Here is a 25,957-nt window from a genome sequence, read left to right as displayed (position 1 = left end):
CCTTTCCCAAATTAACATTATTCGTGAATAGTCAATAATAATTTGTATGAAAAAGATAATTTTCTTCTATTTACTAAATTACCAAATTGAGATGGCTAGTGCATTATTAGGGATCGGTTATTTGGCCTGTGTTTCAGCATTGCATTTCAAAATCTTAGAGGAGACAAGCATACATTGTGATATTACTGTGAGGAAAATCATAAAACTTATAAATCGACTTTTCATTTGACATTGTGACAAAAATTTTGTTCCTTGAAGCTCGTGGGACAGATCACTAGAAAGAACAACAGACTGGAGTGTTTAAAGAAATTTGACAATTGAAACGAAGAAGGGAGAGTTTGTTAACAATCAGGGTCGTCAGCTGATAGAAGCAGCCACTTCGCCATCATCGGGTTTGACTCTTACGATCTGCTTTACAGCCGAGGGACCAGACGGAGACGTGGCTTCCTCAGAGTCCGAGAGCTGGGAAGGGACAAGCCAGGGCCACCTCCAGGGCTGTGTGTCACCAGCCCCGCCCCAGCCGGGGTCCAGGGACGCAGCCTTAAGCCCCCCAAGGGCCTTCTTTTCCAAAAGGCATCTATACATGATCCAAGACTAAGAGTCACATTGGGCCACTCTGGTATTTACAGTGTAAAGGTTGAGGTGGACTGAAGGGCCACATCGCGGAGGGTTTATGGCAGGTGGCATGTTCGAATGGTTTGCCCTGCGAGAGTGAACTTGGGCACGTCAGAGGTGAAGCGGGGTCCCCTCTGCTGTGGGAACGTAGGTGCCCGTGGACCGCCCCGCTGGGGTCACCAGGTGAGCCCCCCATCGGCTCGGGCCCCTTGGCCCGGCCAGATGCACACAAGCCTGGACTTTCTCGAGCCTCCTTTGCTCTGCAGGTTCACACGGAAATTCCAGGACGATTCCTCTGTGGCAAGTGGCGTTTTCGGGCAGCACCAGTTTATGTCTGAAGCCCAAGTGGCCGGACGTTGAGCCGGCATCACTCTGCAGAGACAAGGGGTGGCTTGTTCCCCCTGCAGGACCTGTGCCCCCTGGAGCACCAGCTTTGCGGCAGCCCCCCGGGCTGGTCCCCCTCTCTCAGGTCCCCCGGGAGCCAGTTTTGTGGCAGATTTGGTTTCACAGGGCCTTGGGGAGGGGCCGCGGGGGCCCTTGGCAGGGCCCAGCGGTCTCCCACGTTAGGGGCAATTTGCATACCGCTCTCGGAGGAAGCGGAGCCCGCAGGGACAGGCTGCTCCTGTCACCACCATTGTCTGCAGGGTCCTTCCCCTTCCCAGCTGACCTGCCTGCGATGGGGAGATGGGAAAAGTGAGAGACAAAACTGAGCGAGGGCAGCTTTCTTGTGCAGAAAGGAAGGAAATACCTCTGTGGGATTTTACTTTCTTCCCCCCCTCTTCATCCAAAAAAACACAAAGAGACTCTCTGTCTTTCATGCGAGCGTCGGCTTTAAATCTCTTAGGTTTGGATTAACTCTGCAAAAGAAGAAAAAAAATCTGACAGGCTTTCAGATATGACGCAGAAAAACTTTTTTCCCCTCAATTCATGTTGTTCAGCCAAAGGCGGGTGGACTGAATGGGGGGCCGGGGGCTGCAGGCTCGTAGTTAGCATCACAATAGTCAGAATTAGCAGCCGGGTCTCTGCCTTGTCCACCAAGCGACGTTTGATGCAAGGTGGCGAAGGCAGGAGGAGATCTTTCTTCTCTTGCCCCCGAAATGTATTAAAACTTAAGCTAAGTAAATGGGGTATTTTTTGTTACCTGACTTGGAATCTTCTCTTACCTTTTCCCCCCAGCAGGAAAAAGAAAGTTTTTTTGCAGTTGTTGCCTTACTAGAAAGCTTCCTCCAATCCCGAGAAAACCCACCGGCTTGATGGACGTTTCCTATTACATAGTTATTGTGGGTTTTCACTATTGAGGATGTCAGCAAACATGTCAAAGATCATGTTTTGCTTATTAAATAAAGTGACTTTTATGAGAATATTTGTCATCTTGTTGGTGTCCAGAATATGAGTGCTATTCCCTCAAACCCGCCTGGCAGAATGTGTTTTCTGAAATTTTTTGGAATCGCGTGTTTTGATTTTAGTAGTGTTCAAAGCCGTTCGATCCTACGTAGTGAAAAACCTTAGCATCCTCGAACCGACAGTCTGTGTCAATAAGCCCAAGTTAATGTAGAAAAAATTTAAACGGAAGTTCATGAGTTTCTTAGTTGAGAGTCAAAATGAACAGGTAATCTGAAACATAATTTAAAATCAATCTTTATATTTGGTAAAGATTGATGATTAGGACTATTTATGTGTAAATGTGGAATTGCCTGGAAGAATTAAACTCAAGGTCTATTTTAATTCCTGAACCATATCTGATTTTTTAAAAATCCCTGAATGATTTTTCAGTAGAATGTAAATGTGCAGGCATCAGTTGGCTACCTTTTAATGGAATTATAACAATGTGTTTATGGATTTAAATATGTGCTGCAGATTTACTCTTAACAAATAGACTAAAAGAAGTAAAACTAAAATATTTCTTTTGGTTTTATGGCACAACACTATTCTTTTTAAGCTCTGTGTAATCTAATTGTATTACAAAGGTATTTTTTATTATAATTGCAAACCACTAATAGAATGTATTACTTTTTTCATCACAGAATCATTTTCTTTGCAACCCACAGGACTCTGATGTACCAATTTGGGATTTAATAGAAAGGAATTATTAAAGTTATTTTTAATATAGTTTTATTTGGGTTTTACGTACTAGGTATTTGGTTTGACTTTAGCAATAACAGGTATGCACTGATATGAGTTATATAAATCATTGAACAAAAATTAAGATTATTCCTACCTAATATTAATATTAACCAAAAATAATCAAATTATTGTTTTCATAAATATCTTAATTTGATTATACTATAGTCGTGATTTATCTGGATGATTTTTTTAATATCCTGTAATTTTACAAAAGTAATTTGCATTTGCCAGAAATAGTAAACTTAGTTTCTAACTATGATTTATCTTACAAGTTATATTATTATAAGAGAATTTAATCCAGAGTATCTTTTAAGTTTGCTCAAAAAGATTGATTTTGGTGTTCTGAGTTACAAAAGAAGGTCGAGGTTTATTACATCATATACTGAGCACAATAATACAAATTTCATATAAAAATAGGAAAAGATTGGGTACATGATACAACTTTGCTCTATTAGCTACTTAAGGGAAGAAGAGATTTGGTAAATGCATGTTTTAACACATTTGGCTCTTAATGGCAGGTATTTCATAAGTTCAAAATCAGAGTTGTCTCTTCTCTCATAGAATGGTATTGTTACAATGATTTTACTTAAAGTTATGTAAAAACTAAGCAAAAATGATGTATTTCTTTGTTTTTAAAGTAACGTTGTTTCCACTGGTTTGCAGGCAGCCATGCTGTTCAGTTCCGGAGTGTTCTGGATGGGCCTGGTGTTCATTCCTGTGGCGTCCCTGCTGCTCGACGTGGTGTATAAGGTGTAAGTGCGATGCCTGGTCGTACACGCGGAAATACAGATGCAGATCAGTCCTCAGGCTTCCCTAGTTGTCACATCAACCCAGCAGGGAGAGTGTGCAGGATGGGAACTAGTAAAATTAATTAATTTTAAACAAAGAAGAAGAAGGTGGGAACTAGATTCAGGAGGTAGAAAACTAAATTAGTGTAAAAGACCAAATGAGAAGTAAGGCAGGTAGTTTCAATTCGCATCAGAGAAGAGTGCATTACTTTGGAGAAAATTACATCAGAGAGTATGTTTTTTAAAAATTAGCCCCAAAACCCATACACGGTAGAAGAAAAAATTGTACTACCTCCAAACACACTTTTCTAAATAGTTATGAAAAGCGATTTTCTGCTCTCTTGATTCTAAACACATATAAAATATAGAATGGAAGAAACGAAATTTATCTCAAGGATTGTAAGTTTTACAATGTTATCTCTTCCCACAAGAAAAGGTTTTATTTAAGTTAATTATAATGATGTTTATTTAATAACTGAGCGTTTTAATATTATAAACCTAAGCCATTTATTTTAAGACTATTATTCTTGTCTTAATGATCAAAATTACTGTAAATTTTTAAATTCTGTTAAAACTGCTTGTACTCTGGTGACTTTGTACTTACCAACGGCATGATAAGAAACCAGACATATCTCGTCTTATAAAGTCTTCACGTGAGTGTTTCTATGCAAATCTTTTTTTTTTCTTTCCAGCATCAAGAGGACTGCTTTCAAAACGTTAGTAGATGAAGTTCAGGAGCTGGAGGCAAAATCTCAAGACCCAGGAGCAGTTGTGCTTGGAAAAAGGTACACTACACACTGAACATATTCTTTTCCAAGTGAACTTTAAGTTTATCTTTTACTAGTGGTTGGAAACAGGTGGTAAAACGTGCATTTATCAGTTAGCATGGAGCAGGCAGTGTGCTGACAGATGTGGGAAGCAGAGAGATGTGAATTAAAATCAAATCTGTCACTTTCTAAGCTGTGTGTGGCCTTAGCCAAGGTGCTCACTGCTACTGAGCCTCAGTTTCCTCATCCATAAAATGGGAATGATAATACAGACATCATGGTTAGTTGAGAGAATTGAATAAAATATTATCAAGCACGTAGCATAGTACCTGGTCCTTAATGAGCATGAAATAAATGGTAGTTGCAAATGTTAGTGTGTTACTAAACTGAAAGGGAAAGAAGACTGTTAGCTTGAAACAGTCTCCATAATACAATAGTATATACTCGTAATCATTGTTTGACATAGGACAAACTGCCCTGAAATCACATTTGTGGTCCAGTAGTTACTAGGAACTGACCTAGATGTCTATCCTATATGAAGTGAGTTATGTTTCTAAGTTCTCTTCCTCGCTACCACCACCCCTCCCAAGAAAAGCAAAGTTAAAAAGCTAATTGAGTTCACTAAATTCAGAAGGCATTGTAAAAAAGAAATTAAAATCAGTTGAAACCAGCCTATAATGAAACACAATTATGAGGATAGTACCAGGAATTTGTTTTGTTTTTTTCTCTTTCATCGTTCTAAGGTGAGCGAAAGTTTTATCTAAACCACAGGAAACATCTAAAGCCCTGGTATGTGTCGCCTTAATCTGATTCACGGTTTGCACCCTGTCTGACAGGATGGAGTTAGGTGCCGGGCTGGGGCCTCAGCTCTTACCCCCTCATCAGCCGAGGCCTGTCACACGCTTGTGTGTACCTCTTCTGCAAACAATCGCACCCACATTTGCGGAGCACCCACTGCATGCCAGGCGCTTCATTTGCATTTTACGTGCTGTCTCCTTGAATCCTGTACCAGCCCACACAGATCCACCATCTCCATCTTTTCCAGATGGGGAAGCTGGGGCTGAGAGAGACAGAGTTCCCAAGGTTATAAGTGGCAGAGCCGGGCCCGGAGCCCAGGCCAGTTACTCCAGAGCCCCTGCACCCGGCCGTGCACGGTTCTGCCTCCTTTTGCCACTTTTTCAAGAAGGTGGTGTAGCTGCAACTTGGCAAAGCAGCTGCCCTCTGTCTCGGGGCCCCTGCGTAGGTGCATGGGGGGGGTGGTGAGAACACCTGTCCCTCCCCGCCACCCTCCCCTCCACCTGGAAATTCGCCTGGCAGCTTTCCTGTAGCAAGGACCACGGTGAACTCCGCCTCCTGGAACCAGGTTCTTCAGTTCATCTTTCTCTCTAGTGGTAAAAAAAGGTGTAGTAAGAGTCCTAGCTGATGAAGTTGTGAATAAAACCATTTGTTCACAATTATTAGGGAGAGGCCACTGCGAATACTGTTACTGTCCTTAGGGGTGAATGTCTCAGATTGTTGTGAGTATGTTAGTAAGACTTACATTAAGCCCCTTCATGGACGCTTAGTTTGCCCGGTATCGGTGACTTCACCAGTTGGTATGTCAGGCCCATGTGACGACCTTGGGGTCCTGAAGATGCCGTGAGTCCATGAGACATGTGGCCCCTTCCGATCAGTGAAATGAGTCAGAGGGAGGCAGCGGTTTGTGCCCTAAGGGGCCACCAGCTTCTCCGTGGGACATGGCCAGATGAGCTCCCCGCCACCGCGCAGCTCCTGGGCCTGAGAGGGCCACCCAGCCCCGCCTGGGAACCCGGGAGCCAGGTGGCCACGAGCTGAGTCCCGCAAGGCAGGCCCTGGGGTGCAGCGTGCACGCCGGGTTGCCGCTGCCACTGCCGCCCCTGGTGACTGGCACAGCCAGGGTGGCTTCCTGCTACTTGGCGGCCAGGGCAGGGGCGGGAGACAGGAGCTGTGAAAGGAGGAAAATCGCACCTGGGGGGAAGGGTCTTCAGGCCACACGAGGCGTTAATGTTGCTGCCTCCAGGGCAGAGAGCAGGCCTGTCATGTTGTCTGTCCCCCCCTGGTCCGGGACGCCAGGACGGCTCTCCCTGCTATGCATTGAATGAGCACCTACTGACTTCCTGGAGATTCATTTTAATGAGTCCACCAAAATAGCTTGTTAACCAATATATAGACAGATGAAAATTTACTACTCTTCAAAGATCACTAGAAATTCCTTAAGATACCACAGTCCAACACATTCCAGAACCGTAAATGGGTTTATACCAACACTAACATTTTTCAGTGTTTCTTAGGGAAATAGCATTTTAAACTTGGTGCCTTTCCACATAACCTCCACCAAGGGTCTAAGTCGCAGCGTTTTAGTAGGTTTGGAAATAAGGTAACAGTCTTTAAGTGGTGGTTGTGTAATTGCATTAAACAAATCGGAATTTGCATAGCTTGGTATGAAAACGAAAGACCACACAAGATTGAGTCAAACTGCTGGCCAGGGCTTGGGAATACCATTTTAAATATGGTATCTTTCCACTTCCCTCCACCGAAGATCTAAGTTGCAGTATTCTAGTAGGTTTGGAAATAAGGTAACAGTATTTAAGTGGTAGTTGTGTAATTGCATTAAACAAAGTCAGAATTTGCATAGCTTGGTGTGAAAATGAAAGACCATATAAGATTGAGTAAAAGTGCTGGCCAGGATTGTGAATAAGATATGGTTAGTGAGAAGGTATCTTGGTCTTTTTTCTTTCTTTCTTTTTTTTCTTTTTTTTTTTTTTGTCTTTTCAGTATTATGCTATTCAACAAAAAGTGAACTGTTTTAGTATTAATAACTACTAATGTTGACATGTTACCAGTATACTTTACAATGTGATTTAATAGCCACATCAGTACTCATAAACATCAATGGCACAGAACACAGAATTGCATAAATTTTGAAGTGATAGTTCCCGAAGGTAGGATAAGACGAGAGAAACACAACTCATCATCCCTTGCTGCTCATTCAGCACCCTTCTCGAGTGGCATTTATATTCTGGAGCAAGGACTCTCTGCTCTACAAGGACTTAAGCAAGAAGCTCGAAGTAGCTAAGGAAAAACAAAACAGCAAAAACCTAGCGGTTTGCTCAGTGAAGAGGTAGAGTGAGGGCATTATAAACTAAAACTCATCTGCCCCAGCAGACGTCTCACACTGAGCTAATGCTGGGTACAAACCGATGCAGCGAAATGCCCCTTACAAAGTATCTTTTGTTTTGTGATGCTCTCGGTTCTAGTTGATTTTTTGTAATAAATTCCTTGGGACCTGGAGGATAAGGGTGGGAGGGACCCGCATTTGTTGAGTGCTTCCTAAGCGGCAGTCAGTCACGGTGCTGACAATTCCGAGCCCTCCCCGCCTGCCTGAGAGTTAAGTATTGTCCTCCTGTTAGGTATGAGATGACTGAGAAGGGTTTACCTAAAGTGACCCAGCTAATAAGTGGCAGACTTGGAATTAAACCAGAGCAAGACTCCAAAGCCCATGCTCTTTCCTGAGCAATGTACTCCTTTCACAAGAAAGAGACTTCCTTGTTTTTTGTTTTTTTTTTTAACACTAGACGTTACCTTGTTGCAACATCTGAGTGACAGCCTTATATGAACCGTTCTAAAACAAAGTTTTGTTACGTATTTCAAATGCCATAATAGGAAAGATAAAATGCCCACGTGTGCCTTCTTAACACTTGCTTGTTGCAATGCTAAAGTGTTATGCACTTAGGAAGGCCAGCCTGAAACCTGGAAAATGTGTTTTGGGAAAGCAGAAGCTACATAATGATACATTGTTGTCCCTGGCCTCCTGTGGTCGTTTCACTTTTACGCACCAGAGACGGTCCAGCACCCCGTCCTCGTCTGCGATGCTCTGCTAACCAAATCAGACCACCTCCTGCTGAAACTGCGACTTCCTCAAAGTAGTTACACACTTTAGTGTCCCCCAGGGTCCCAGGGCCTGTGATGTTAGATCATTTAAAGAGTAGAGGAAGAAAAGAAAAGTGACTCTGTAAAAATGGCCCCTTCTCATTCCTCATATCTGTTTATTTCACTGACAAAAACAAGTTTTACGGCTATTTGCAGAAACGCTGGAGTTTCAGATGAGTTCATTTTCTTGCCTTAATGTAGCTAATTCCCAATGACAATAAAATATGTCTAATAGTACCAGTTAACATCCCTAGACCTTAAAAATATGTGTGGAAGATTACTGCAAATGTCAACATTTCTAAATATTTTTCCTTCAGTTTTGGCCTGCGTGTTCGTGTAAATCATTTACACGAGTTCATTTGCAGAGAATTCTTTATATATATATACGATAAATATTGTTCCATTTCAGGGTCTCAAAAAAACTGGCAAACTACAGAACTAACATAACTTACAGCAATTTAACTAAAGCTTTTATAGTGGGAAAAACACAAGATGGAAATTTTTCAACTGAGTCAGTTCCAGTTATTAAAACAAAATTGCATAAACATTTGCCGAAATGCATGTGGATTATTTATTTGCTCCTCACACTTATTATGTTCTTTAATATCAAACCAAAATTTTATAAATCAGCCCATGGAGAAATGGCATGATTGGGAAGATTGATGATGTTTTATAAGTACATTTCAGAATTATTACTCAAATTGATTTATCTGACAAATATTTGAGTTCCTACTGTGTGAAGCACTGTTTGGTGTGCAGTGGGGGAAAGATGTGTTATTTCTTGCAGTGTGCTTTTAGAAGTTGCATAATTATCTGGATCTGCAGAGAAGATTATTCTAGACATTCATTGAAAAGTAACTACCTTCCTTGTTATCTCACCTAGCCCAGTTGTTTTCTGAAAATAGTTTATTTTAAAGTGAAATTAAGGAACACATTTCATAGCATTTCAGAGTGGTAATGGAATTTTTCTAATTAAAAAGGCAATAAAATTTCTTCTTTGTGTAATTTTAGTTAATATTTAGTTTCATTAATATTTTTAACTAAAAAATATTTTGCACCAAATATGTGCACAATACAAAAAAGATATAGTAATAATTAAGGTTTTTTTTTTAGTTCTAAAAAGGCCATGCTCAGAATGTATGTACTAAGTTAGCCAAGTTTTCAGAAGTGAATAACCCTGCTGAAGATTTTGTATTTTTTTTATTAATTATGTTGCAGCGGTTCTGTGTCACCGTTTGGCTTGAATGTAACTAGGGGGTGAGGAAATCTTGCTGTTTACTCGGAGGGGATTACTGGGGACAGAACTCCTCCTTAGCTATGGGAAAAATGGCCTCAAAAGTGTCTGTCTAGATACTCGAAATCTCATTTGCTATCTGAGAAAATGGGGGAAAGCAATCACCGGGCTGCAGATTGCTCGAGCGATCTTTTGTTTAAGTCTAAACTCTCTCCGGTTGTTCTGCACATGCGGGTCTCTGCCGAGTTGACAATTCATTTCACACGTTTGCACCTGCTCCGCAGCCTCACGGAGAGGGCTCAGCTGCTCAAGAACGTCTTTAAGAAGAACCACGTGAACTTGTACAGGTCTGAATCGCTGCAGCAGAACCTGCTCCGTAAGTATTTGGGTTCTTGTTTTAAATAAACCCGCTGCCCTTGCTGTGTCGTGGCGATTATTAGAGCAGCAGTAGTTGGACTGTAGGGATATTTAACCGCTTAACCCTTGAAACAAGTTCTGCGCATTTACAGCATGTTACATAAATATTAATAACAATGGTTAGAGATTCCACTGGTCACAACAATCTGGCTTTTAACAGAAGAGAAAGCAATTTAAAATCGCTCTTTTAGTTAAAGAAAAACAATAGTTCCACATTCCTTGCTTCCTTAAATCTTACCTCCCCCCCGCCCCAAAAAGTAAAGTAAATCTTAACTCTTAAAAGCTGCCTCTGTATTGTTATCTTTTCTACTTGAGCAACTTTGCAAGAGCCTTTCAGCTTTCATGCAGCACAAGGAAACATATATTTTCCCTTTCAAAAATATTTATGAATATCTGGAGTTGTAAGAAATTATGGGGGATTGTGCCCTCTTAACATTTCAAGGATCTGAAGAAGATTATAAAATATAAGGCCCTGTAGTGAATGTATTTGTGTCAGTAATATATCTTTTGTTTCATGTTGTTTCCACATATAATTTATTTTCATGGTTACACACTCATGTTTAATGCTTTTGCTCTTTATACTTCAAGAGGCCTTTTCTGAAGATGTGATACCCTTGGGGGTCATTTCTTACCCCCCGCGGCCCCTCCAGCCACTCTGGGGCGGCAGTGAGCTGGAGTGTAGATGCTGAGAGCCAGACGGGAGAGGGTGCTCTGCGGGCAGGAGACCACTTTCCACCACGAGCACGTGTTTGTCTTTTCCCCCTTACTTTTCTTAATTGGCAAATATTAATGGTACATATTTATGGGGTACAATGTGATATTTTCATAGACGTGCACAGTCGGCCCTTTGCAGCCCTGGGTTCGGCTTCTGTAGATTCAATCAACTGCAGATCAAAAATGTTCAGGAAAAAAAAATTTTCACAAAGTTTCAAAAAGCAAAACTTGAACTTGCTGTGCACCGAGTATTGCACTGAGTCTTTGCAGATCACCTGGCGTGTAGCATTGTCTTGGGCAGTATCAGTGATCTAGAAATGATTTAAAGTATCAGGAGGATGTGTGCAGTTTATATCCAAATTCTACGCCATGTCATATAAGGCAGCCGTCCCCAACCTTTCTGGCACCAGGGACTGTTTCCATGGAAGACAATTTTTCCAGGGAGCCGGGGGATGGTTTCAGGATGATTCAAGCGCATGACATTTATTGTGCACTTTATGTCTATCACTGTTACATTGTAATAGATAAATAATTATACAGCTCACCGTAGGTCGGGGACCCCTGACATAAGGGACTCGAGCATCTGTGGATTTTGGTATTCAAGGGGGTCCCGAATCCAGCCCCCCACAGATGCCATGGAGAGATTGATCGAGCTGATTTACCTCCTCTATGTACCATTTTTCCTTCCCTCCCAGCCACCTGACCTACATGGAAACACGTGACCCCACTTAATTAAACTCCCTCACCCCTTCCGGAAGTGGGGGAGCAAGAAAGAGGAGGGTTGGAGTTGGGATTGAGAGATTGAGGGGGCCTGCTCAGTCTTCCGGGGAGCAGGCGTAGAATCTAAACCCGCAAACCGCGGTCATCCCCCTCTGTATTTTGCAGCTGTCTGTGTCTTCCCCAGACGATAAAACTCAGCATCTCCCTGCTTTTGCAGGTCGGACGGAGGCCTTCGTTCCCCGAGCTAGAAAAGGTGACTCCTCAGAAACTCCGAATGACGGTGATTTCCAGCGCGTTGGTGACCACGATTTCTGTTTTGTCCTTCCCTTACAGATGGGTATGCGTTCTCTCAAGACGAAAATGGCATCGTTTCACAGTCTGAGGTGATTCGAGCGTATGACACCACCAAACAGAGGCCCGAGGAATGGTGACGGGCGGCACTGAGAGGCAGCGTCTCCACGGAGAGCCACCAGGTTGTCACGGCGACCTGCTGACCAGCTCCAGGCTGGTCCCTGGGGGGAAGGTGGATCTGAGCTCACCTCGCTGATGGACATGCAGATCCCTGTGTATTTCAGACGTAGGCACTGTGCAACTAGACTGTGACGTTGTCTCGCTCAGATGTTTAAAAGTGTGTGCTAAGTCTTTGTAAACAGAAAGTGAAAATGTCCCTGGATCTTTGCAGAGTGGCTTTCTCAAACGGAGAGTAGGTCACCGTTCTCACGCCGTCACTCTGAGGCTGTCACTGACCGTCAGCGTATTGGCTATGCCACGAGGTGACCAACCATGCAAAAACTCTAAAATGGTATTAAGCGAAAGGGACTTTTGATATCCAGACTTAGATTTCAGGATATGCTGAAAGAAACCAGCATTCTTAAGGAACTGACTCACCTTCCTGAGCAAACTTTCTCCACAAGGCATTATTTAAGTGTGTGTGTCAAAAATTGTCTCGATAAACGTCTGCCGAGGAAGTTCAGTAAGTGTATTTCTAGTGCAGTAGTCATTTGCCCAGAGATTTAAGAGAAAGTTACTGCCAGTTCTGCCGTAAGATCTGCATGCGCCACTTTTCAAATGCAAGAGTGATTTGCAAAAATGAATATTTCAAGGCATTCGCTACTTAAAATCTGTGATGTTGCACCTTCGGCCTTATAAATGCTTGTCTGTCATTTGTCTTGTTTATTTTTTAAACTTAGAGGACACCTGTGTTAGAAGTGACTCTGTCATTATGAGACTGATTTTTTAAATTGTTATTTATGTTTCATTCATTTCTAATGAAGTTTCATTATCATTTAGATTTTTCTAAAAACCCTGGCTTGTGCCGTAGATTGAGTGCCGTCAATGTGTCTTCAAGTTTTCCCCCTTGAGAAAAATACGCTGACGCATTTGTGCGGAATTCCCAAGGCTTCTGTTGCGATGTTTGAAGTGACAGGTCAGGTAAATGCATGGGCTTTTGTGATGTACCCAGGCTCAGCTTTGGTGACGTGTTTTGGGTCTATCTGGTCCCCTGCAGACGCTTTGCTGTCTCACGTGGCACACCTGGCGTACGGTGACTTGTCCCTCTACTTAAGACTGAAAATTACTTCAAGTTCACTCATCAAGGAAGTCCCCAAACTAGTCCCACGCTGCTTATTGGGACAAAGAAGTAGGACACTTCCTCCATTTTAAAAATGCCTGTTTTACTCAAGCCTGTAGCTTTACCATTAAAGGACAGTTTTCATCATGAGTAGGTTTCATTAATGTGTTTTCAAATGTATGTTCAGTTTAATTATTTTCAGCATTTCCAAGACATCTCCTGAAAAATGCCTATTTTGCTACCAACAATAAATGATGAAGGGGCTGTTTAAAAACCAACACCCGTTTTCTACACCATTTTTTAAAAATGCTTTCATTTAACAAAAGAAAAGGAATTGTCGTTTTCAGATACACTTCAGAGATCGAAGGAAACTATTTGCCTTTTACTCAAAAGCCTGTTTGCCTTTCAGTGACTTACCAGCAACATGGGGAGAACTTCCTCTTTTACGAGAGTCGACTAGAATTGGGAAGAGGGATGATTTTCCAGATCGCCCCTTGAGTTTAGTAATTTCACATTCTTTTCACCCTCTTTTCTCCATCTAGATTTAAAATTAAGATCTTATGTCATTTCCTTCTCTGTATTTGTAGCCAGTTATCGGTGTGCCTCCACATTTTCTACAAATAAGGGGTCATAACACAGACACACAGTTCTAACCTAGAAGTAACAAGAAGTTTACATACTGTATTTCCTAAACCCTTCCTGTTTGAGGTTCAGATCGAGAGACTCATGAATCAGAACATCCAGTAAGACCACAGGTGTAAGAAAGGGTCTAAGATCGTCTTCAGAACTCTGAAGTCAGAGACTTGAGCTGTCTACTGCCTGCGTGTTCGGAGCGACTCGGTGGTGGCTGGGGTCAAACCACACAGTGATGAGAGAGCAAGGATGATGCACCCTCCAGAGAGACACGTCATTGCAGTAATGCAGAAGAACGGCCTCCATTCGCCCTCACGTCGTTAGTGATGTCCTTCTGCAAAATGTTAGTACAAAAAAGTCATGAATATAATAGAAATGAACTTTCTGACTTAAGAAAACCGTGAGTTTTATTTTTTATCTTGAAGTATGGATGGTTTCTGTGGAGCTCTTCAACATGAGAAGAATGCTCACGGTTAATAACGCATAACGACAGGATCGGAAATATGGCTAATGTATGCCTTTCTGTCCCGTAGTCCTATTTTTAATTATTGGCATTAAGTCAATCTGTTTGCTTCTTGGGTTGGAGGTAGGGTGCAGGGGGTGGGGAGCAACCGCCTTGGTAAAACTTAAAATATAACATGGCAATTGCACTGACGTTACAGTGTTAACTTAAATGAGAAAACACTCTGATTTTTTTTAACCTTAATTTAAAGAGTCACGTGGTTTACCAGGATTACAATAAACAGCCGAAGTGACTTTTCACGTGTGTTTTCTGAAATGAAGGACACATACTCTTCATTTTAAAGTTCCTTATAGGGACCCTGGCAAATGCTAACACGGTTGCTTAACGATGTTTACAATTCAGAAAATACTACTTATAGTAGGAAATCCTCCTTCATTTAGCTTTGCAAAGCTGGGAGTTGCTTCTTTAATGTTGACTAGGACACGGTGTTGAGCATATGGACTTTCTAAATATTTTATATATACATATTAAAAATATATTGGGGTCTCACACCCGGAAAGATGCTCTATTGTTAGAATTTATTAGCAGGAAAACAGTGTTTCTCAGGAACGTAGTTAGATCTCCAGTGATGTGTGTACTGCCATCCTCCCCTCCCATCCCCTCCACTCTGCTCTGGTGTGAGGCTGCGTCCGCGTTGTTGCTAACTTAATGGAAAACTGTTTCCAATCAAGTCAGGTGAATGTGTATTCTGCTAAATAACGTGAGCCATTTCCATCAGTTGTAGGGTCCTTCAATGGAATCAGTGATTCCTCATAATTTCCAGAAGGGAAAATGAATTATGGAAATCAATCAGCATTTATTCTGATCGTTAAATTTTATGTTTTAATTTTGCAATTCAGCACTCTAAACATCGAATAGGAAAGTCACATGGTAATTTGTTCTACATTGTGTGCACTGTGTGCTTATCACCTATCATTTAAAATGTTTTTTCAGGCAATGGATGCTAGTCAGAAAGTAGTAGATTGTATTAGTCATTGTTTTTAAATTATTTACAACAATATCACTATTATTACAAAGCTAATCATGCATGTTTATTTTTGTGCAGTTGCCCTTTGATAGTTCCTGGTTTTAAAACTTATTTAGTTAAATCAATCTATCACCTTATAAATAGTTATCTACAAAATGTATGGAGGAGATGCCCAGCCCACTCACATCACGTGGACCAGGAATTCTTTTTGTAACTTAAGGTAACACCGTGCAGTTTGGTGCCTAATAAGTGCTTTTTAATGATGAACCTTTCTATAATGCCTCATAAGATAACCATAGTCTGATTTGTCTCACATTAAAATAACTGAGGTCACTGGTGAAACTTAGTTATACTTTGCTGCATTTTAATTAACCTTCAACAGCTCTTTAAATGGAATGTAAGTTAAATTCTGAAGGAAAGGAAATAAATGTTTTCCATTTTTCATCTTGATTTATTTTCTGTATGAGAGCAGCTGTGTTTTTGATAGGTTTATGGTTTGCATGAATTAATATTTAAAGTGATCCAGGCCAATGCATGGCTATTGCTGTAAATCTTGATGTTTATTTCTGCCTTATAAAATCCTATATGGCCTACCTGGAATTTTAATATTCAGTGGACAAATTAATTGGTCCTCTACACAAATTTTTTTAATAAGTGGATTATTTTACAAACAAATTTGAACAAATTTAATTGAATCTTTTGTTTAGCTTGCCTCTAAGAACTTTTCTTAATAGAACTCACAAAACTTCTCAGCAAATAAATCTCCCTTAAGTTGGAAAAAAGCTAGATTTCACATTTGCTTACTTTGAATTAGCAGCAACTTTCCATAGGTAAATCTGCTCTTGCAAAGATGTGAGCAGAATGATTTTAAAAATAAAAAATATTTTTATGTTTCATGGTTCTAGAATAGAAGCCATAAATGCAGTAAATAGTTTGTTGTTTAACTACTTCAACCTTCATTTTTCACATTTTCAAGTTTATTAGGTTAAAAAGAAAAAGTCCACCTTGGAAGGCAGCTACTATGGAAAACTGCAGTTTGCATTAAAGATAAAGTAGTATTTTCAGCTCCCTGAAAAACCATTCCTGCTCAAACTGCTGTAGAAATTGTGAAGCTGCATGAGTGGAAAGTATTGAATCTGTGGTTTTAGTAGTTTTCTCAGGTTTGTTTATCTTGATGTTCGATTGTACTGTGTTTTCTAAATAGTTATTATAGTTGAGTAATATTCATTTCTATGCAGTGTTATGTGTCATTGGCCTTTTGTGAATGTGCATGTTTTAAACATTTTGTCCTCTAATTGTTATTAAAAATTAAATAAACTTTAGCATTACATAAAGAAAACTGTTGAAGTTTTGATGGTTAGTTTTAGAAATTGCATTTCTTTTATGAAACCTTTAAATCCATAGTAACTACAGTCTGTAAAGGTATATCCATCCATTTAATAGCTTTTTAACATATTTTGTTTACAAACCCAAGTGATATATAAAGTATCCATTTTAATCCATTTAAACATGAAAAGGAGTATATTAACTCTAGTTTGGCAAGAGGGGTAGTTTTGATAACAAAGAATTTTTTTATAAAATTATTTTTACTCCACAGTCAGAAAAGCATCCTAGAATTGTCACCGTTATGTATTTTAAATCATTTTGCAAGTAAACAGCCAATCTGTGGCTCCATCTGTTTATGTAGAATGAATTTCTTAAATTTTCTAAAACCCATCAAATTTTTTTAAGTTCATGAGCAAGTGGCCAAGTTTTGCCAGTCACCTTTGAAGGAAGTAGCCAGAAAATAATAAAGTTGAGCACAGGAGACAGAAGTACAGGAAACATCAGCAACGAGAACAATAGTTGTATCAAAGAATAAGTGTCCTTTGGTCAAAGAGAAACTAAAGCTGCAATTTGGTAAACGGCTAGGATTGGGTTGGTTTGCAGACAGGCGCTGGGGAAGCTTCGATTTTATTAGACGGAGTCTACACGTGCTTAGGTGACTGGAGCCCCCTGGTCCGCTCCCCATTTCCAGGGACGATAATCGGGTGCGGGTCTCCATGCAAAACCGTGGGAAAATAATTATGGAAGTGTCCTTCTGAATTGTATCAAATACTTTTCACATCCAGCTAAGCAGTTTATACTGACCCTGTAATTTAAGATTTCTTCTAACAGCACCATAGGGAAACAGCAAATTGGAAATACATTTCCATAAATTCAATACGTCATCCCATTTAAAGTGTGTTTTTGCACGCTTAGGGTATCTCTGAAGCTTCCATTTCAGTGACACAGAGCCACCTCACTTTAATGAAGAAAGGTATTCCTAACCTGGATAACTTCACAAGTAGGCTAATAAAAACTGTTGGAAAATATGAAATACTTCTTAACATTCAGTTTTTATGACATTCAAGTCCCAAATCTGTAACTAGCAATTCAAATAAGAATTCCCTGGCAGAACAATTTTATTAATAACTAATGAAATTTAATTGCAATTTTCAAATAGCCATGTACCTATAAAAATATGTTCACAGTTTGTTCCCCTAGTAGCTTAACGTGTCTGGTAAATTCCTATTTTCCCTGGACATATCCTAAAACTTTTTAGATTATACAAAGGTAAAATGATCCCAGCCCAGTGAATGATGTCAGATTCCTAGTTGTGACTACATGTGCTTTCAGGAAGCTGTTTGGGTATCTCATTTTAGAGGGAAAACCCTATGGTTTGTAAATTCTCCACCATGAGACGTAGCTAATAATAACACCAACAAAGAATAAACAGGAAAAATAAGGGAATAATATGTCCGTTTGAATGATGAAAAGTACATTCTGTTCGCTTTGGAATGAGTAACCATTTTAAAACAAACTTACTGTGTTAAATATGTTTTCTAACGCAGATGATAAATTTACGGACCGTGAGTACCCAACAGGGTGGGAGGGCCCCCACCCCAGGCAGTAACAGATACCGCAGGGTCCGTGGATTATCCAGGACTGATTCTGTCAAACGGTAGGTCCATTTCCTCTATTCCCTGCTCTGGTCAGCGGTGACAGCTGCCCTCCCACGGTATGTGGCCTTGCATTTTTGTCCTGGAGTATTTCATCTGCTTTCTGTTGCTTATCCCTAAGCTCCGTCCCCAGCAGGATGCAAGTGATTGGAGACAGTGTCTGTGACATCTTACTTCTCAAGACAAACTTGAGCAATAAGGTACTATCAACATCTCCATTTTACAAATGAGGAGACTGAGATAGTGAACTCAGTTAAGTGGCCCAAAGTCACTCTGCTTTTAAATGACTTCAGAGAACGTACCAGGCACTGTGGCTCCAAGATACGTGATAAATCACTCTCTGGTGCCTCAGGTTTGTCATATGTAAAGAGAGAAATGTTCATCATCTATTATTTCTATTCCTGTGTTGTTTTATTCCACATTCTCATAATGTAGCACAAACTCTGCTTGACCACTACAAGCCCCTGGTACCTATAGGGTATGTATGATACGATGCAATTAATCACTTTTCCCTTTATAGGTTTTCTGGAAAGTAGAGTGGATATCTTTTTCCCTGAGAAAATTAGGCTGTGTAGACCTAATGTCATGAAGAATGCAGAGTTTCAGAGCAGATCGCCTGGGTTCAATCTTGGTCCTGCTCTTACCGCCTGCCCTTGGGCGTGGGGTTTAACCTTCCCACCTCGATTACTTCATCTGCAAAGCAGACACAATCATGGTCCCTGCTTCAGGGTTGTAAAGATTCAGTGAACGACTTGTATAGTACTTGGGACCCACCTGGTGCTTAGTAAATGTTATTCGTTGTTGGCATAACGACCTTTCCAAGTGCTGGACCCCTACTGTGCGCACTGATTGTGGTTTGAGGATGTTAGGACTCAAATTCTTTGTGAGTAAAAACATCAATCAGACAAGTCTCCACTGTGTTTCGATGCTGTGGCAGGTTGTGACAAGCATGAGATTTCAGGTGATTTCATGAGACCCTTGTTGCCTAATCTTTCTACCATGAAGATATGATCACGTTGCCCATGAGATCCCCAAAGCCTCCCTCTTGCGTTGACGTGATCCGGCCACCACAGTGTCCACGGTCTCTGATCCCTCCCCACCTCGCTCTGCCTCCGGTTCATAGTAATAATGTTCCTTGTTCTCTCGGGCTCAGGGTGCCCTGCCCAGTGTGCTGTCCCCGTATTGTCCCCGTATTGCCAGCATCTGGCTCTCTTCCCCTGCCCAGTCTTCTTCACCCGAACCCTGCGTGTCTCTCAGGCTCCGGTCCTTTGAATTAATGTCCTTTGCCCATGTCACCAGGGCATCCTGCAGTCCCTGTAATCAGCACAGTGACCACAACGCCTTCCCTGAGTGTCAGTTTGTGGGATCCTCGTCTCCAGTCTGAGCTCCTAGAAAGCAAAAAAGGTAACGTGCTTCTTTTACAAACACCTGTGACGTATGGTCACAAGTACTTGTTGCCATGCTGGAGTCCATAGTAGACAGCGGCTCCCTGAGTCCGAACTGCATTTTATTCTTTTATTCATCCGAACCCCGACCCACAAGTCCTGTTCAGCAAAGGCTGAAATAGAATGGTATCTAGACATCTGCCACAGAATTGCCTTACTACCCTAGGACCGTAAATAATAATATTACCACCTACATGGCTGCCAGAGAGAAGGTCAAAGACATGTACCACATGTCATCAGTACTTGGGAATACGATTTGATTGTGTCACTGGAGCTAGATTACGATGAGGTACACAGTATCTCCCTAATTTTAAACAATTTATGGCCAGTTAACTTGACTGATTGGGGCATCCTTCTAAGCAGGGGAAATCTGCAGATGTGACCACTCTGCGAATTCCTTGGCATTGGTCTGCCTAGTGGACATAAACTGCCCTCCTAAGGGCTGGCAGATAAAAGTACAGCCCCCAGAGAAAGCTGACAAACTGATGGTTTTCAGTGGAGCGAGTTCCACGGAAGCCCGTTAGGGAACGTCCAGAGCTCAGCCCCACCCCCATCGGTGGAAAATTGTCTTTATGAAACTCGGGGACGGGCGGAGGGTGCAGAGCAGGACAGCGGGTGAGAGGGGGGAGCTTCGGCGTCCAAGCTCCCAGCACTGGCATCGCTGCCCGAGCTCCACCTCCCGCCAACCCCCATCCGTGGAAAAATTTTCTTCCATGAAACCGGTCCCTGGTGCCAAAAAGGTTGGGGACCGCTGCAGTCTGGAGGACATGTGGAATTGTGGGGGAGTATCTTTGGCAGGAGACGGGGGGTGGAGGCAGGTGAGCGGGCATGCGTCGGGTGGGACTTGGTCGTGACAGAGACCTTACAGTGGTGGGCAGTCTGCACGGCAAAGACTTGGTAGCCACCAGCGTGACCCTGGAATGTCCCATCATCGGTCCTGTTGGTGGAAAAACAATCCTATTTCACCTAGAAAGTAGTGTTTGCCTTAATAGACGCTGAATTTTTCAGATATCCAACCACTGTGCAGATCAAAGGAAGGTCAAACTTGGTTTTTCAAAAATCACATTAACAGCAGCAGTGAAACTGTGTTGTTGGAGCTGACGGTCCAGCATACCTGCGTCGGTCTGAGTCTGGAGCTGCCACATGTGATTCTGCACCAGGGGTTGGCATCTGAGCTTTTTGGTAAGTCTGCCCAAGCTGTGACATTTTGAAATAAGTTACTCTCCTCTTCTTTCTCCTTTCTAATTACCATTAGGGCATTGCATTGATTATTTTTAAATTTATGTGCGCATTGAGTTATACTATCTATAAATTTCATTTTAGAACAGTTAAAGAGATGTCATGAAATACTTGTTCTAAGGAGGGCTCGTTGGTTCTAACAGGGCTGAGAATCACTGCCTTAGAGGCTGGGCCTCGTGCTTTTGAAATCTGCGGTGGATTATGCACAGAGAGGCACCAAAATCTCAAAGCCGGTGTTCGGACCCTGGATCTGTTTATGCAGACCCACTCCAGTGCTCACCAGCTGTAGGCCCTTGGGCAAGTCACCTCACTGCTCTGTGCCTCAGTTTCCAAATCTGTAAAAATAGGAATTCTAATACCTCCCTGTTGGGGTTATTGGAAGGATGAAATGAGTTAATACACATAAATACTTAGACTAGTGCTTGGCTCACAGTAAGAGCTCAAAAGCGGTTAACTGGAAACCATAAAAAGAGCAGTGTACACAATTGACAGCAGCCACGAACAAGGCCAGTCTGAAAACACAGGAGTATGTTCTAGATCGTGCTCATAAACGCTTCTCCTTTTACATTTAGCTGTTTCTTTCCTTAACTATGTTGAGTAATTTGAGATACCTGGACATCAGGCCCCTTTTAGGTATGGAGAAGGCAGGAGACTAGCAGTCAGAGCCCCTCTGCCTTGAGACCGGGCAAAGGCACAAGGTCTCTGGGTGTGTTTCCTCCACTGGAAATCATAGAGACGGGGCCAAACAACTCTCCTGGGTCACAGTTCTGCCTCTAACTAGTTCAGAAAAGAACTATTGACAGTGACATGTGATAGTACATTTAACTCTGGGCTCCCAAGCCCCACCTGCAGGGGACAGGTGGGCACCATGGCAGAAGGAGCTGAGCCAGGTGGAGAGACCAGGCAGGAGGCTGGTGATGCCAGGGGTCCTGTCTGCATGGCAGAGCAGGCGCCATATTTTCTATTTGTCACGAGAAGGCAGAAATCCAGATTCTTATGAGAAATGTCCCAATGTCTAAATCTCCGCAGGCCCAAGGGCACGTCTGCGGGCTGCATGCGGCAGACTGAGACCTCTACAAAAGTTCACTTCCTTTGCTGCTTTCACAAGCCTGGATGCAGAAAATATTTTTTAAATTTCAAAATATAAAGTGTGTGTTAAGTAAAGACATTTGCTTTCATTACATAGCAAAGAATATCACTAAGGAGATAAAAATGAAGCACCTTGATTTAAAATTTCAAATAGAGTTTATGAAAACATAAAGTATTTTATTTCTTCTAACCCAGCAGAATAGATGCCCACACCTGTAGTCATCGGACATGGAATTCTGGGGCACTGGAGATATGTAATATTAGACAATTAAGCCCATAGCTGGACTTTGAACTCCACAGTTATTATTAACATAAAAATTACAGTGTGACTACTAATAATTAGTACAGTCAATGTGGTAAATACATTAAGTTACAAATCTTTACATTTGTACATCACTCATTTTACAAATTAATGTTTTGAGACCCAACTATCCAACTTGCATCCAAACACTAAATGCTGCTGAACAAAAAAGTCTGCAATAAATATTCCCTCAGGTCAGTGGGGGAAATGATTTTACAAAGACTCTTGGTTACAATGAATAGAGTATAGGTTTAAACTCCTCATGTGGTTATTGAAACCTTGTATTTTAAAAAAGAAAACTCTTATATTTTAAACAAAATTTAGTTATTAATTTAAAAGGTAAATGTTCTCATTATGCTAATATTACTCAGGGTTAGGTTACTCCCAAAATCATAAATAGGTGGTTCTGTACCCCCTCAAATTTACTTAATAGTTAATTTTTAAGTGAACCTCTGATAATTACAATTAGGTATTTTTCTTTGCTTAGTTATGTATATGTTTCTATCATACTCAATAAACAACTTATATGAAAAATGAACACACAGCCCCTTTTCTAAACAGTACAGCTGAATTGTCCAGTAAAACATTTTCAGCCAATTTGCAACTTTAAAGTCAAACTGCTGCATATTTTGAATACAAGTAGCATAAATTGAAATGCAATAGTCACTATGTTTACAAAACCAAAAAAGCCATTCTCTTACTCAGGCGTTCTGTGAGTGGAGCCAGGAACCTTACGATGAGAAGGCACCATGTTTTCCTAGCACAGTTCCTTACCCTGTGACACTGACGAGTGCCAAGGGGAATGTCTCAGGGCTGCACGTGGCAATGGGACAGGGCTCCCCCCTTCTGCCATCTCACTCTACGGTGGCTTCGTGGCCACCGCTTGTCAGCTGGAGCTGAAGTCTGGGCAGCTCTTCCCCGGCAGCGGGGGCTCCTGCTGGAGGGGGTAAGCAAAATACGGGGGTGACACCAGGAACCCGGACGGCTGGGCCAGGTGGACTGGGTGGCCCGTGCTGTAAGGTGGGGGTGGCGAGGGTGCCAGGCAGCCGGGCTCGGCCCTGGCAAAGGAGAACCTGCAGATGGAGCCACCGGTGGAGCTGGAGCTGGTGGCAGTGCTGGACTGGCGGGAGGGGGCCCTGGGGCTGGTGGAGGTCAGGATCATGGGCAGGGTCTCCGTCTGGTAGCTGCGCAGCGAGAAGCGGATCGGCTGCTGCGACGGCTCCTTGGGTCTCAGGCAGGTGCAGCAATAAATCGCCACGACGGAGCCCAGGATGATGAAGGCGATGAAGATGGAGCCCACGATCAGGAAGGGGACATAGACAGGCTCTGAAAGGCAAAGACACACACGCAGGTGCTCGGAGGCAGGTCTCGGCTCGAGGCCATAGCCTCTGCTAGCAGTTAGCTATCATGCTGCACATCTGGGAGTCAGGAGAGAACAGCCCCTCCTCCTGTTCACGCACTGGAGGGAAAGGATGGGTTGGGGGGGGTCACTCTAATTCTGAGTTTAAATGGAGGTTTTAGGAGCTGCATCGCAGCGGTGCACCTAGGGCTCTGACCCCTCTCTAGCCTGACAATCCATCTTCCAACCCAGAGTCTCCAGTCTGAGCAATGAGAACCCGGCTTGTTAAATGAGACCCCCTAGGATTTCATAAGACTCCAGAAAGAATAAAAATCCATAGGGAGCTCCCATTCACCATGTCTCTTACTGCGTCACAAACTGTCAGCTCTGGGCTGCTTCCTTCCCTCTGTCTCTTCCTCTCACCTCTTCCACGCCTCTCTCTCTCAACTGCCACCCCAGGTCTGGGAAGGTCAGACTGAACCTTAGATCATGAGGCAGCTCTTGGGGTTGGCGACCCGAGTTTCTGCCGGAGCATCCCTCAGACAGAGCCAAGGCCAGTTTCCCTCCCTCTTTAACTTCCCTCCCCAGGGGCAGCCCTGTGCAGTTCTCCAAGCCTGTCCCCTGGAGAACGCCGCAGGGATGTCGCCTCCAGCGTGGAGGGGGAAGGAAGGTCCCCTGCGCGGACCAGGGCTCCACTGTGCGCCTGGCTCTTTCTTACTGGTAACTGGTTCCAGTCTCGGGGAGGTCCTGCGAGGCGGGCACGGTAGCTCCATTTTCACGAAGGGGAAATATATCAGGGAGTCTCTGACCTTCCCAAAAACGAGGGCCAGCGAGTGCCAGGTACCTGTCAGCGCCTTCTCCTGTGTTGCCCACACGGCCTGGAAGGCAAGGCCACGGGGAACGGGCCCCAGACACTCGCCCTTTGCGAGCCACCACGGAATTGAGAAGAGGCCCAGGGCAGTGCCTGGCCCCAGGTTACACCAGGGGCCCGTCCGGCAGGGTTCCTGCCCCTCGCCCGCGCCGTCCTTGGCACCGCAGCAGAGCAGGCCCGGGGTCCCCGTAGCGGACCCCGCGGCCACCCTCACTCTGCACCGGGCAGCCGGGCGGGCAGCCAAGCCACAAGAAAGGGTCTGTAATTGTCTGACAGGCCAGGGGCGGAGTTCCCACTTTCCACCGAGTATCTTTCCTCTAGAAACTACTTCTCGAATCCTCGAGAGCGCATATTTTGACCCCCACCCACCTCGAGAGTCTAACGAGTACTAAGGAAACTAGAGCCCCCTCTCCTCTGGATATCAGCGTGCTGGGAGGGGACATTCGGGCACCTCTAAGGGTCCCTCCACCCCGGTCGCCTACCCCGGGGACCGTCCTTGGCCGGGAGGGGGATTCGATGCAGAGAAATGAAAGGAAGTCGGAGAACAGGACAGCGGCTTAGCAACGCTAGCAAAGGACCCCCCCCTGACCCCCCAGAAAGAGTGGCAGAAGTTCCTTAGCCTTGCGGGGCTACGGACGAACACAGTCGCATTCCCGGGCAGCCCGCACTTCCCGAAGCCCCCGAAGTGACCAGGGCGCCCCCACCGCCCCTAAAAATCCACGGGTAGCCTGGCGCTGTCCCCACGCCCCTCTCCCCAGAGGTCCAGTGTCCTCCCCAAGGCCACCAGGTGCGCGTCCCTCGCAAACTTTCCCCTGGGCCGACCCGCGGAGACCGCCTGTGGCAGGAAGAGGGACCGCAAAGGGACGGGGCTCCTGCCCTGAAGCGCGACCCCCCGCCGCTCCCCGGCCCCGCACTCACGCGCCGTGACGCCCGGGTGCTCCCGCGCGCCGCGCTCGTCGGCGCAGCCGCCCTGCTCCAGCCTGGCCCCGGCCGCGGCGCAGCAGTAGCGGAGCGCGCAGGAGCCGCAGCAGATGGTGGCGTCCGGCGTGTCGAAGTCCTCCGGGCACTGGAAGCCCGCGTGGTGGCGGCCCTGCACGTCCTCCCAGCCGTGGCAGTACTCCCCGGACGGCTGGGCGCCCGCCGGGCCCCCGCGCGGCCAGCCCAGGAGGACGCAGAGCGCCAGCAGCGCCCGCATCTCCGCGGGGCGCGCGGGCGGGACGCGGCCGGAGCGAAGGGCCGAGCGGCCCCGGATTCCGCCTCCCCGGGGCGCGGCGGCCGAAGCCACTCCCGTGCGAGTTAGCAGGGACCGGGGAGGCGACGGGGGCTGCGCTGCGGGCTCCGCAGGCCGGGGCTCAGCATGGTGCGCCGGGCCGAGCCGGGGCGGGTCCGCGGGGGGCGCCGAGTCTGCTGCCGGGGCCGCCGCTGCCGCCCCCCGCCCGGCTCATAGCGCTCCCCGCGCCACCGCCGCGCGGGACCCCCGGCCGCCGCCCGCCACGGCCCTCGCGGGGCTGCCGGCTCCGGGGCCGCACAGCGTCCCAACGCCGGGCCGTCGCCGGGCCCCGAGAGGAGCCCGAAGACAGAAGAACTCGCTCCCCGCGTGCGGGCACCGGGACCCGCGGCCGCTGCGCCCCGCCCCGCCCCGTGCGTCGCGGGAGCAGGAGTTGGCCCGGCC

General features: G+C 44.5%; 2 protein-coding genes and 1 long non-coding RNA gene across 7 annotated transcripts in view; 2 read left to right on the top strand and 1 right to left on the bottom strand.

Annotated features, from left to right (window-relative positions):
* ATP8A1 (ATPase phospholipid transporting 8A1) overlaps nt 1-16,349 on the top strand; it is a 179,858-nt gene extending 163,509 nt beyond the window's left edge. For all 5 annotated transcript variants that reach the window (XM_045531741.1, XM_045531738.1, XM_045531736.1 and 2 more), the window contains 4 exons: nt 3,403-3,491; nt 4,220-4,312; nt 9,761-9,852; nt 11,661-16,349. In XM_045531741.1, the coding sequence (XP_045387697.1) occupies nt 3,403-3,491; nt 4,220-4,312; nt 9,761-9,852; nt 11,661-11,758 (372 nt within the window). In that variant the 3' untranslated portion in view covers nt 11,759-16,349. The remainder of the gene's footprint in view (nt 1-3,402; nt 3,492-4,219; nt 4,313-9,760; nt 9,853-11,660) is intronic.
* Nucleotides 16,350-17,249: 900 nt separating this feature from the next.
* On the top strand, nt 17,250-21,932 carry LOC123624129. Its single transcript, XR_006730066.1, has 3 exons — nt 17,250-18,201; nt 18,939-19,405; nt 20,455-21,932. It is a non-coding gene; the product is annotated as an uncharacterized LOC123624129 (long non-coding RNA).
* Nucleotides 21,926-25,520, bottom strand: SHISA3 (shisa family member 3). The gene is made up of 2 exons (XM_045531735.1): nt 25,204-25,520; nt 21,926-23,401 (listed from the first exon to the last, which is right to left on the bottom strand). Exons 1-2 carry the CDS (start codon nt 25,478-25,480, stop codon nt 22,962-22,964), a joined length of 717 nt encoding a protein of 238 aa, XP_045387691.1. The 5' UTR covers nt 25,481-25,520; the 3' UTR covers nt 21,926-22,961.
* Nucleotides 25,521-25,957: the final 437 nt, after the last annotated feature.

Source organism: Lemur catta, chromosome 19, assembly GCF_020740605.2.
Source record: "Lemur catta isolate mLemCat1 chromosome 19, mLemCat1.pri, whole genome shotgun sequence".
Lineage (NCBI taxonomy): Eukaryota > Metazoa > Chordata > Mammalia > Primates > Lemuridae > Lemur > Lemur catta.
Note: the sequence above shows the minus strand (reverse complement) of the source record. Positions and strands in the feature narration are given on the sequence as shown.

Excerpts from the sequence above, each read along its gene's own strand:
- SHISA3 (XM_045531735.1), bottom strand. The coding sequence starts at position 25,480 with ATGCGGGCGCTGCTGGCGCTCTGCGTCCTCCTGGGCTGGCCGCGCGGG. Across the intron at positions 23,402-25,203 it reads GCACCCGGGCGTCACGGCGC|AGCCTGTCTATGTCCCCTTC; the intron begins GTGAGTGCGGGG and ends TTTGCCTTTCAG.